General features: G+C 34.6%; 1 protein-coding gene across 4 annotated transcripts in view; it reads right to left on the bottom strand.

Annotated features, from left to right (window-relative positions):
• TAPT1 (transmembrane anterior posterior transformation 1) overlaps window positions 1–13,906 on the bottom strand; it is a 38,762-nt gene that overhangs the window by 12,854 nt on the left and 12,002 nt on the right. For 2 of the 4 annotated variants that reach the window (XM_038178310.2, XM_038178311.2), the window contains 7 exons: window positions 13,585–13,608; window positions 7,194–7,356; window positions 3,334–3,469; window positions 2,607–2,704; window positions 2,381–2,450; window positions 769–849; window positions 95–204 (listed from right to left, as the gene is read on the bottom strand). In XM_038178310.2, coding sequence (XP_038034238.2) covers window positions 95–204; window positions 769–849; window positions 2,381–2,450; window positions 2,607–2,704; window positions 3,334–3,469; window positions 7,194–7,356; window positions 13,585–13,608 — 682 coding nt within the window. The remainder of the gene's footprint in view (window positions 1–94; window positions 205–768; window positions 850–2,380; window positions 2,451–2,606; window positions 2,705–3,333; window positions 3,470–7,193; window positions 7,357–13,584; window positions 13,609–13,906) is intronic. The other 2 variants (XM_027457344.3, XM_038178312.2) reach the window with 1 other exon arrangement.

Raw genomic sequence — 13,906 nt, 5'->3', positions numbered from 1 at the left:
ATTTTCTGTACTGAAACAGGATTTCAATATTAAAAAAATAGCAGAATAAACTACAACTTAAAACAGCATTTAGCATTCTAAACAAAATACCTACATCTGCTGTGATGTCATTGAATTTTGTTATAAAGGCATGTTTCACAATATCCACTGCAATTTCTGAAGCAACCACCATGCAAACATCTGGGAATAACACCCAAAGATGATCTGAAGGTTGGGAAGAAACAAGTTAGATCATTTAATTTGACTCTAGTATACAAAATGACAAGACTTTTGTTCAACAGTCAAAAATCCTCAAATTTCTGAAGCAGTGTCTGTAACTACCTCTCCACTCATCAATAAAACATGACAAATTAACATTTAACATCACAAATAGGATCAGATTCGAAAGCTTTGACTTCATAAAGACTTATCTTGACCAGGAAGAGAGTCTTTGCAAATACTGGATAGTAGGTTTTAAGTATATGTATGGAATTGACCAAGTACCTGTAGTTGTAACCTCTTAGGTGCTTAAGGTAAAGCTTAGGTAGGCAACTAACACTGAAGCAAAACACATCACGCAGACCTAGACTCATTCAACATTATTTTAATCAAGTTTAAACATTTTTATTAATACGAAGCCTGAATTTTTACCCAATATTTGTTCAATACTCTGTTAAAAATCCTAACTATAATTAATATTACATTATGAGTGGGAATGTTTACAGTAACTATTACTTAACACATGGGAATTTACCGTTTTCTATTTTATTTTTCTATAGGTTTTCTCACCTGGATTCCAGGAGAACTGTTCCATATTCCTTAAACATACAATTAGTAGCAGCACATAATTGGTGAACCTCTCTTTTATATCTAGTTAGAAAAAAAAGTAAGATGTCAACTCGAAACAAATGTTTACTGACATAAAACCACAGAATGAGTATTTATCTATCATTTCTTATGTCTTGAATTATACACTCTCTTTCACAAGAAATTTGATCAGGTTTGATTATGGGGGAAGAGGAAGGAGGGAGATGCTGGAAACTTCACCACAGATAGGATCTCTGCAGCATTCATCCAATGCTGCATGAAATTGGGGTTCCCACCGTCAGAATGAACAAAGTATTTCATAACTTGCTATCACCTTTTCCAGTATGTTAATAAAATAGTTATCTTTCTTGATAAAGTTCCTGCCTTTCTTGTTGGATCCAAAAAGAAACAGCACCTCCTGGTGCAAAAACGGAGACAGAACAGCTGTCATTTTAAGTTCAAGGCAAATTTCACTTTCTACAGATCTTGGATGTGAAAATTAATATATAGAAGGTCCTGTAGTACAAAAAAAAAAAAAAGGTTTCAAGCAAACTACTACACCTTATTTAGAAGATTTCTTCCTAGACTTTTATATTGCTGCATTAGAAGGGAATAGCTGGATACATCAGTTCAGTGATCAAAACTGTAAGAATGAAGAAGCTGTCAGACATGGGGTAGAGTCCTATGACTTGACCTCCCAGACCAGGCAGGGAGATTTTCTACTTTGGTACCTTATTTCCGGAAACAATCCAAACAGACTGCTTCAGTAAGCACCACATTTTCTCCTATATTAAAAAACCTTCCTGAAAATGCATTATCGAATAATAGAATAAAATTTGAAACATAATGGCACCACAAATTGCTAAGTCTGAAAAAGTTTTTTGATGAGACAGCCTTTTCAGTTATTTTCATGGGATACTCTGATTTAATGAAAGCTTAAGGAAACTGTTTTCTGCCAGTATTTTAGTAATCAACATCACTTTTAGATGTTTTTACTGTAAAGTTAAATCTTTTTAATTTAAAAAAAATTGAAGTATTTAAAAACTGGAATAAAAATACATATTAACATAGGATAAACTTTTTGTCAAACCCTGCCAGGAAGAATATTTTTTGGCTTTAAAGAGCTTTCAGGAGGAAGATTTAAATTTAGTGTTATTTTTTCTTCTGTGTGATATAGTTCAGTTTCTGCGTAAATAGTCCTTTGTTTGAAGGATCACAAAACAATTTTCATTTAACATTTACATTTATCATCACTGCAATTTGCAGATGAATAAGACAAAAAACACGTCAGCAGTCAGGTTTCAAAATCTGAAGCAAGCCTGAAGTGTATTTAAATTTGATTTTTTAATATAATAACCTATTGGCTGTGTGCTAAATTTGTTTTAGCGCGTCAAATAAAAACTAGCTATTTAAGGAAAAATAGCGTTCTTAGAAACAGAATCACATTTTTGTCCTATTGAGCCAATGTGGGCAATGAAGAACTCAAGTCAGAATGCTCGCATTCATCAAGGTAAAGCTGTTTTCACACTACTATTGAAAAAATAAAATCAGCCTCTTATTTCACATTTTCCCGGATGAGCACAGCCATACATACCGCTATTTGACATCTGAAAAAGATTGTTCTTCTCAAACTTCTTGAAAACACTTCCTTTTATTTCAACGAACTGCAATTTTTAAAAGCAGTTATTTAATTTCTATTGAAAACAAACCGGTGCAAGCAAATCAGATAATCAAATAATATGAAAATTGACAATGTGCTACACTAAAATGAAGGACACTGAAAAATTTAGGGTAGGTTTATAACAAAGTTACATACTTACATTATTGGACATCATGATGGTAAGCAATGATTTATTGTGAGAGTTGAAGGCCACATTGAGGGTTGTTGCTTGAACCATTATGAGAATAGCATGCAGGACTGTAGATAGCAGGGTTAAGGAAGCGTATTTGGAAATAGTGTTTCTGCACAACAGTACTGAACAGCATCAGAATTTGATTTCCTATTTTACTTCCAAAATTAAACAACCAAAAGAGTTTCTATCTGTCAGCCTAGGTTTGCAGCATGTCAGTACTTAAATCTCTAATGTACCCATGTACCCGCAGTGCTTCACAGCATGGAGTAATTATGCTTTCTCATCCTGAAAGAGCCCAGTCAAACAGGAGAAAATGTAGTATTACCTGACGGGGGGGGGAATGGGGGGGGGGGGATAAGCCTAAAGATTTCACAGGAAATGGGGAAAAGTACAAGCATTCTGAATTAATGTATATATTCCTTCACAGATCATTTTCATCAGCTCATTGTAACATTACTTCACACATGCATTTCTCCCTTTATTTCAAGGGAATGTTTTCAACTATGTTTCTAACATTCCACTATCTTCAAGATCCTGTGACCCAAAATATTCAATCACAGAACAGTAACCTAATTTTCCACAAAGTATCCAGCTACTGTTTATTTGAGTCACTGAGTATTAAAAAGTCAATCTGCTACTGAAATGAAATACCATTATTAAGTTTTTGTTTGTTTGTTTTTAAAAAAAAGGATACAGACATACAGCACTGCCATGAAGAAGTGAGGAATCACACCTATATGGGCTCTTTTTCTTTCCTTTGGTTCTGTAGCTGTCCAGTAAAGAGCATCCAAAATATCTTGTCCAAATGAAGAAAACAAACGATCAGCCACCTAAACAAGAAGAACTTTTTACTGCCTTCCAGCAATATTTTTCTCTAAGACACTTGAATATGCCAGTCTAAGTACAGCTCAATCTAAAAAACATTTCACATGAGTTTTCATGTCTTTTTGCTATCATCCCACTCTCAGTTTCACAGTTAGATGGGTCCTTTTGTGTATTCAGCAACTTATTTTATCTTTCAAATTTATTTTCCCCTTTTCAACAGTATTTACAGTATGAAACCACATAGTATTTATCTTAGATGCTTCCTTGGAAGACATCCAAATGCAGTTCAAACTTCAGCCTCTGATAAAACAGTATGTCTGTTGCATCAAACCATTGCTAACGTTTTTTCCCCTGCCTCTGGACTTAACAGGGGAAGAAAATGAATTTTGAATGCGTGACAGGAAATACCAGCTCTCAAGTACAAAAAAAGACTTAAATTAGATTTGACTGTATTGTTTTCTTACAGCTTGGAATGAGGAACATACTCAATACAAATCTATGGATAAAGCAGAAATCAAAGTTAAAAATACTGTAACAACACCAAGAGATAGAGGGGGGCTGAAAATTCTGCCAAAATCAGGTATTTAAAAAACAGGAAAAAAATACCTGCAAACATCTGAAATTTAACTAAAGGAATATATAGGAAGAAACTTAGCAGTAATTCTAAAGGTAGAAAAAAATACGGACAGAAAACTGAGCTTGTAATTCAGTAACACAGCAAGAAAGATCACAAGGAAATACACCCGTTCAAGACTTCCTAACTAGCAAGCACAGAAAAGTGAAGATCATTACAAAGAAGAGTTTGTTTTTTTCTGCCTATATACTCAAGTTCAATAATTTTTAAATTGAGCTGCACATAGATCCAGAAAAAAAAATCACTTTAAAATTAAATTCAGTATTACAAGTCATGTGTCTGGCTAAATAGAAAGTATTTTTACTGCTTACTAACCCAATCAAAATGAAACAGTTAAATTTGAAAACCAATTACCTCTACTTAAACAAAACTGATGTTTCTTACTGTCTTTCTGTAAGATGACAATTTTGGGCATATTAAACAGCAAGCAGCAATACAGAACTGACTGTAAATATTAAACCACGCCCTGTTAACTAGAAAATAAATTCTGAAGACAATATCAAACAGATCTCTCATAATTTCCCAGCTTTGTTAATTAACAGAGTTCTAAAAGTAAGTATTCGAAAGGGATACAAATCATGTTTTAACTTATTTGAGCCAATATTCAAATTTCCTGAAATATGAAGGCTGAATAAAAACAATTTACTGGGTGTCTCAAGCAAGCTCTACTTTAATCTTTCAGCTTTGAACTTAATCTTTTAATTAACTTGAATGCTACTTTTTAATCATCACCTTGAAAATAAAATGAATTATGAGCTGATGCATTATCGTAAATCTGAAGTTCAAAAAAACATCAGTTTGAGAGATATTTACAATGGTATTGTTTTCGGCTTGTAAATTTTTTGTAAATTAAAGTGGTGTGCCTTGTTTGGCTCCTGCTCGTTGTGACAACCCACTGAATAAGTACACCTTTTGTAGTAATACCTACCACAGAATGCTTAGAGTTTGAAGTTTTGTCAACAATATTGTGCGGGGTTTAATAAATAAAATGGCGGCTTTGATTTTCTTTTTATTTATGTAAGTCACATTTCTTATCTGGTATGATAAAAAGATATTAAAACCCACCACACAATACTGTTGTCTGCTCTTCCAAATGTGACTTACCTAAACCCTACATGCCGGCTCCAGGCTCCAGCCGAATTCCATGGTGAGCGGTGTCACCAGCATAACGCACACTGGGGCTTCACAAGGAGCAGGAGCCGGTGGGTCTGAATCTAAAAAAGAAAAGTGCCATTTAAGCCAATTGCGCTGAACGCTCCCCTTAGGCTGGCTATTTGGAGCATTCAGCACAAAATTTGAAGATGTTGCATCCCTCATATCTGTCTGTGACAGTGTTCTCAGGACACGCTAACAGCCGAAAACATTAGGACATTGTAAATATCTCTGTTGCTCAGTGATTAAATTAAATTCAAACGATTTTTCTATTTTAAAAATTTGTGAAAAATGTAAAGTTGATTGCTTAAAAATGCATATTTAACAGCTGCTAAAAAAATCTCATTTCTTGTGTAAGTAGTAGGCTTGTAATGAAATTCACTGAAGTAGTGTAAGCAAGTGAATGAACAACCTGTTAAAGCTGACAATCTATGAAGTCTTTCAGTGGGATTCCATGCCATTTTTTGCTGATTCTATGGCTGCAACTTTTTGCTGTAAAAAAAGCCCCTTTTTTATATCCTTTGTTTTGACATGTCAAGTTTCATGAGACACTGTGGTAATTAAATATGATTTCCAACTTCCCACTTCTAAGTAAGTTTTCCAATAACTACAGTAACTACGCATTGTAACACCTCCTCCGCTCTGCCCCTCAGTTAGGGAAAGGAAACCCTGGTACCACTTCTTGAGACACACTTTGGGTTCTGTCAAAATAGCAAAGAAACTCAGCTCATCATTCAAAAGGGCACAGCACGTGGCTCCAACTCACAGCAAACGCTTCAGTCTCTTTTCAAATTACATGGTAAGCACATGGTGCTGTACTCTTTTTGACTAAGAGAATGAAAGTCTTCTCAAAGACTATTAAGTGATAGCTGTGATAAGCTCTCACAGGTTAGGGAACTATATATATATATGGATGAATACTGCCAACACAACTACTATTGGCATCAAGTTCCAATTTTTATATGACTTTCATCAATTCTAAAATAAAAAGGAAAAAACCCTATGAATAATTAACTTAAGTGGCCTCTGAGACGTTTAGGTGACTTGGGATAATGAATAGTGTTCCTTGCACAATACTTTATGAAAACAAATGTTTCCAGACAGTATACAGATTTTTCACAAACTATAGCCCATTTAAGTAGTCTTCAAATGAAGGTACAAAGATGTTCAAAGATAAAAAAGCCTATTCTGAGATCTCAGAACCCTAGCAAGGTAAAAGCTGTGACTGGAGGTTGTATCACTACTATGTCCTATATATGCAGGTTGGAGATAAGATTATAGCTATAAAATCATTATTTACTTAGTGAATCATTGATGGCAGAAATACAATTAAAATTCTCATGCTTTACATTAGTATCAAAACAGGAACATTTTTCCCCCATGGTTTCTCTTTATGCTTATTTTATCCTTTCAAAACAGTTTTCTTTTCTTGATTCTCTATATTCATTCAACTTACTACAATGTATTCAAGATTTTGGCTGCCAGCAAGGACTGAGGATAGGTTAAGCTGTATCAGGAGTCCTTGCAGTCTCAATGAGAGCTGTATTTCTGTAATGAAGAAATCAAAGTCAGATTTCACACCTTCCTCGATCCTTCATCCCTGGTCTCTCTTGGGATCTTAAAATTATTTCAAATCAATGCTTTGGCTTATATTAGGAAGCTCAAAAAGTTGTTCATTCTTGCATTTCAGTTCTTCCATTCTGAGTTCTCGATTTTCATTTAACTAAATTGATTAGTAAGCTACGGAAACTAAGTAATATAGAACAGAATCTACGAAGTTTATTTTCACGATCTTGGCTGTTTCACAACATTTAGGCTTATTAGGTGTGCACATTTATGAGAGAGAGAGGTGCCAAATTCTAAGAACAAATATTGTAACAACAGTGTATTTTTTAAACATTCTGAAAACAACATGCTTGATATTCCGATGCCAAAATTCTTACCTCAAGCATGTTATAGATGATGTAGAGCTTTATGACAGACTGTCCCCTTATCAGATGATACATCATAGAGTAGTCAACATAGTGCATCATGAAGTAACAGATGACCAGTATCACTCCTTTGAGCATGTCACACACCTGAGCAGGTTGCAGCAAACGTCTATCACTGAAATACAAAGGGCAAGAAGTTCCACTAAGTGTCACATCCCCACAAAACATAAGAGTTACAAAATCAGTATGAATTTACTGAAGCTATTTAGCAAGGATGCATTTCAATGTAGTTTATTAATCCTTCCCCAGCCCCCCACTCCAACACTTAACACCATCATCATGATGAGCACCACACTCCTGAACAGGATCATCTTATCTGCTACATCCATTTAGTTTGAATATTGTATTTGTTGAGTAAGAATCTCACTTGTTAAAAACATTCTCCACGCATGCCCTTTAACTTTTCATTTACCTCCCCTTTTCCAGCCAATTCTACTTATCATTTTGACTTCCTCAGTTACAGAAACTGCATTTGCTATAACCAGAAGAAATGAAGCAGTCATCTTCAATTCAACATAATGATCCAGATGCTAAAGAACAGATCCTAATTGCAACTCCATACCTTCTTTTAGCCCTAAGATCTGCAGCAGTCTCAGCACAATTTTATATCAGAGCTTGATGTTGAAACAATGCAGAAGTTTTCCTATTTACAGTCACACAAGTCTCCCTGATGTTTAGGCTAATCATCACACAATTTTATCCTACAACCTAGAACTCCAGGAGGAATAGTTTTACCTCAACTGCCAACAATACCAGCCATAAGCATAATGAAGGTGCAAGGTAGGAAGTATACACTTGTCTATTTAGTTAGCTTAGTACTAATAAGATGCAAAAGCATTTAAGAAAAACTATGAATCAAACTTTAGATTTCAAACTTCTGTTAAATATAAGTCTTATTAAGACACACTGAAAGTCTGTTGCAGAATTTCACATAAGTCGGAACAAATTAGCTGAACGTGAGTTACAATTATTTACTGTATTCCTCAGTCATCAGTTTCAGAGATTAGACAACGCTCCCATTATTTTTCCAAAACATGTTATCAGTTTGAATATGCTAATTTAAAAAAAATATGCTGTTTTTGAAAAAAACATCTGAATAGTTATGCATGACCTCTAAGTTACTGTCACAAGCAGCTGCTGTAGAAGTAGCCAGCATTCATCACAGGGAAGACAAACTCTTAAAAACATAATCAAGAGCACGACTGCACTTCTGCAAGTGGTATCAATTCTGAAAACTAACTCAGGAGAATAATGCCTTACAAAGGTGTGGCCAAATCACACACGGCATCCTGTGCACTCAAAAGATGAAGACATTTTAGATATGCTGTGTCTAGAACAACTGAATAAATAATCACTACTATACAACACAAAGGCTGTCCAAAAGGGTTGGACCATCTACATGTACACTTGACTGCTGTGCCTTGCAGGAATTAAGCTTTTGTAGAACAGAGTACATTCACATAATGGTTTTAGAGAACGTTACTTTACAGTCTTCAAGGTGACCTGGATTTAGTTTCTCACTTGCTGTAAATAAGCAAGTACCTAGAGAAAACTTCAGTAGCATTCCTTCAATCTTTTCTGAAGCTTTAACTAAAAATACAACGTATGCTCTATTCAAAGTTGTGCAGTAACTTGTACTTCTCACCCATGAGAAGCAGAAGCAGCAGTAACGCTGTGACAAGCATTTCAAATCACATATTTAAAGGAACTCATGGAAATACCCTCAGAAATTCAATTTAATCAATTTGATGACAGAAGAGCTCTCAGCATTTCTAACCCGTAGTCAGCACAAGGGACTACTACACAGGCTGACTAGAAAACTACTTTCTAGAAACTGAAAGGAGTAAGAAGATCCTGGCATTTAAAAGCTGTTCCATCATTCTTCCATTTACATGGAACAGACCCCTTTATATCGTCTAGGCAAGAAATCTAGGGTCTGCTGCTAACAAGTTTCTAATCGAGAGAGATTAACCATGAAATATCATAATCTACAACAGCACCACTACAGCAGCAGAATCCTCTTCTGCTCTGTCTAATGACATTTACAAAACAATTTAGCCATATGGCTCTGAATATAACATGGCATAGGAATAATTATTTCTTACAAGGACAAGGAAATCAAGTAAATGGATTAAGTATAATAGATCTGTCCTCTTTTGGCATGTAATACAGAAAGATCTGCAAAGCCTGCAGTTATGAAATGATGTAGTCAGAGTTCGGAGAGAAATAAATGTTGTAGGTTTAGTATATGATCAGCTCATATTGGTTTCATTTGTCATAAATCATTCCTGTCCTTAACATGAAACTATTTAGATACATACATAAATACACACGGGCTAACATGATTTCATGCCTATCATAAAAAGTCTTAGCCCATGCATTACATACAGCATTTTCTGCTTTCATTTTCCTGAGTGTTTCCACTTAGTGTCTCCAATGATCAGTAACTACGTTCATACTCAGTGCTGATACTAGAAAATAATTTCAGAACAATCTTGAACACTAAGCCATCAGACCTCTTGATTAGTATCACATACAAATTAGTAATGCTATATTCATTATCATGAGTACTACATAATCTCAAACTCTGAAGAAGAGTTGTCATAGCCCTGGGCAATATTAACTATAATTCACCAATATCCAGAAATGAACCAGATTTACATAGTATAGTTCTGATGCTTTCATGGTTTTGTTCCCTACTTTGAAATGCAGAGGCAAGAACTAGACAATACTGAGTGTGTGTATAACTCCAGAAAATACTGAACAGAGACAGAAGTTTAAACAGTTCAACTCATTGTAAGCATTTCCATTTTTACAGTTGTGCACGATAGATTACAAAACAGACAAAAATCTCACATGAAAATTAGTTATTGGTGTGGGTTTTTCCTCACGAACAAGAAAAGGAGAACAATGAATAAAGAAAAGCATGACAACTATCCTAGTTTATATTTACTTGTTCCAGTTACTGAACTGGAAGCTACACAATCTTTCAACAGCAGTCAGTATCCCAGGCATACACTGATAGTGCAGGTGTGAATTACGCCCATTTACTGCTTTAGTGAACTTTGCTCTGCAAAGGTATTATGAGAGCCTGTAGTCCAAGATGCAGTTCCTCTTAACATCTTAGTGGATTCCAGAAATCATGTTATGCGAGAACTGTTTCACCCACGTAATTAGCTAAATTGTGAATGTATTTTAAATTACAATTTTCACATCATAAGCCAGTAAATACGCAGATTCAGTGCATTTGCAGCATCCTTCAGAAGTGCCTTAACAAGATGCAAGACGCCTGTCTTTTCACCCATTTCTTTTCTGCTGTTATTCCATTATCACTTCTAACTTTTTACTGTTAAGTCATGCTCTTCAAGATACTCTTTTCAGATTTTCACAAGCAGTTTCATTACGCTAAGCTTCGAGTCCTCATGTTTAGCTCTACAGACTTGACTGCCAAGGAAGCAAATTCTTAAATTAGACTTCTTCACACACCCAAGTCCCTGTATAGTAAGGCATAAGGCTTATCCATTCTTTCCATTATTTGCTACATAAAATCTTGAATTGCTTTTCTACTACTGCTGAATACACCGATCTGTTTAAACATGAGGTGATGCTTCAGTCTACATGAATTCAAACTGAAAAATCCAAGCATTCCTTCACAAAGAATCTACAAACCTTCCTCCACCATAACACTAATTAGCAAATTAATAGAACAAAGAAAAACACACGCAGGGACATTATTGTTTTATAGCAAGCGCTTAACAAAATGTTCAAATTCCTCAGCATATGGGTTACAGTTAACATTTTATGCCTTGTAATTAATGGAAAAATCTCCACTGAAACAATTATGCTTCCAAATAATAGAATTACACAAATGCATGCTTAAGGGGATAAACATGCTTGTTACTAATGCTGATGAGGAAGTGACATGCAAGCCTATATACTATACCTCTCTCTTATACCACAGCAGGTTTTGGTTTCAGTCCAGTCAAAAAAAGGAAAAGCTCAATACTTATCACACTGTGACAGCTGAGAGTGAAACCATAGTAAAACCTGTACAGTGCACTGACTGCCATCAGCCATGAGCTAGGAATTCAGAGAACTGGCCTGTTAGGATGACTTTGTCAACCGTGTGTTGAAGCACATTTAGAAAGCATGAACCCAAGTTCTTCCTGTTTAGAAAATGATGTCATCTGAACAAGCAGCTTCTCTTATAAATGTTTAGGATACATTACTTTGCCGTCTTACATAATTAAAAAACTATCAAATTAGACTACTACGGAATTTAAACACACATTTTTTTCTATACAGTCTAGGAACAAATAAAATTTAAACGTTTCATTTTTAAGAATTTGTGACATTTGTAAGAAATCCCACAGAAGTAAGAATCAAGCTTATTTCACGATATACATAAAAACCAGTGAAGGAAAAATTTGGTGTGGAAGACTTTATCATAAGCAATTTTCTTAGACAAGAGAAAGTTTAAGGAACTAGTTACTTGACTAGTAACTTGTTACTACTTGACTACTTGAAACCCTCCAAGTTTCACAGCCCAAATCCTACTCTTCAGATAAGATACCTGTATCCTCTCTTCCAAAACTTGTCTAAAAGAGGTGATGGTGATGTCTTCTCATGTTTGCTTTTATATAGTACCTTACTGGTTAAAGTACATTCCTAAGACAAGACAAATGATGCATAGCGTTTTTGACTGTTTCAGCTGAACAGAATGTTTGATTTCACGGTAGTTGTTTGTTGTTTTTTTTTTTTTTTTAGGTTATTAAAGAAACAAAATAGCTCAAGGCTTTCATGGGTATCTACCCTAACAAACCCTTTTTGCTCCCTCTGATAGCTATAGAGCTAAAACTACTTAGCAATACGTACAGCAACGTACAACGACTAAAAATCTCATTTCAGTTGTCTACAGCTTTATCACCATGTCACGTCTGTGTATGCCTGCACAGTAATCTGTAGAGAAGTACACTTATGAGTCCATGATTACTGTAGCAGGTGATGTATAGGCACTCTGCATATATTATTTTAAATGCAACCCTGCACAGACTGCTATATATCATATCACTTTTGTCTTTCGTGCCCACTTGTGCTCCCCAGTTCTTCACTAGCATGTGGCTTACCTGACACCTTTTAGATTTTTATTTTTTTTTAAACCAACACAAATTCAGTACATTTTTCTTGTTCAATGTTTACTGTTTAAAGATATCTGGCAGAATGACTACAACATTTTTAATTGGTTCCCTTAGTATACCATCATCTTAGTTACTCAGGTAACTCTAAACAATTACTTCTCCATAGTTATCACAGATAAAATACCAAAGACTGATGTCACACATGCAGGAGTTTAATGATGTAATTACACTACAACTGCAATAATGCTTTAGATGGATATTTAAATCCTAAAATCATGGAACTTAATCACATGCATATACGTGTATTTATGAAATTAAAATAACATTTATTTCTAGAAATGCTATTGTAATTCACACTACTAAAAAAATTCATTTGAATAGGTTCATCTGGCTAATAATGCGCTGAAGAAAGGTTTTAGCTCTGAGGTTACAGATTTGCCCAAGAATTTTACGGCAAACGTTTTCTAATTCTTTTATTCAAATACTCTTTTTCAAAGCTGAACAACCACTAAGGTTTGTATCAATTTGTAAAATTCTTCCATTATCAGAATAGTGATCTAAATAAGTAGGTATGCTTAGGTATCTTGTTTCTTTCTTTTTTACATCACAGATACTTATATGAAAAGTGAACTGTATGATTTTGTTTTGCACAGATACTTAATCTTTCTCAGAATCTTAATCCTTAAATGCATCCTTCAATAATGAACTGCAGTATTTTAAGTGTCTAACTTATATGAACATAAACAAGAATGAACAGATTGACACAAAGTAATGATACTTTGTGATATTACCTGTTGGCAAACTAAAGGAAGATGCCAGGGAAAGAAAACCCAGTTTGTCTGGAGGGCATACTTACACGTATAGCTACACTCTTACATTTTTTCAAAAATTACGCTTCTCATTTTGAACATACTTTCCTACAACTATGCTCAAGTTTGGAACTAAGCTTGGCTCCAGAAAAAGAGCTATTTTGTTCGAGTCCAATACTTACTTTGAAATTAAAAATACAGTATGCAGAACTTCATTGTCATAGAATTGCTGACATATACAGACTTAGTGCTGATAAAAACGTCTCAGTTGAAGACTTGAATATACAGAGAGCTAAGCTGGCCAACCTAAACCGCATTTCATTTCTCAAACAGTAAAAAGCCTCTACATGCACACAACACAGCACAAAACCATGCTAAGAATGAAACAAAACCAACCTTTCTGTTAGGCCCCGATGAGAGCTGTCTCAAAATAAATAAACAAAAATGAGGTTTCAAATAAGTGACAACTAAAATTATCCTTCATTAAGTGTTTATTCCTTTTTAGTAATAGAATCAACTGTAAATGAAGTCAGTAAATAAGCGTAAGAAAAAAATAGTGCATTTTATTCTACAATCAATTTAAAGTCTAATATTAAAATACCTGCCAATGAACTTTAAGAACTCTCTGCAAAACTTCTTAAGTATTACAAGAAAAACAGCTTGTAATACACGTAAAATATAGCCATGAACTTGACCGAACTTTTACTCAGAATAAACA

This window comes from Anas platyrhynchos, chromosome 4 (assembly GCF_047663525.1).
Source record: "Anas platyrhynchos isolate ZD024472 breed Pekin duck chromosome 4, IASCAAS_PekinDuck_T2T, whole genome shotgun sequence".
Taxonomy (NCBI): domain Eukaryota; kingdom Metazoa; phylum Chordata; class Aves; order Anseriformes; family Anatidae; genus Anas; species Anas platyrhynchos.
Note: the sequence above shows the minus strand (reverse complement) of the source record. Positions and strands in the feature narration are given on the sequence as shown.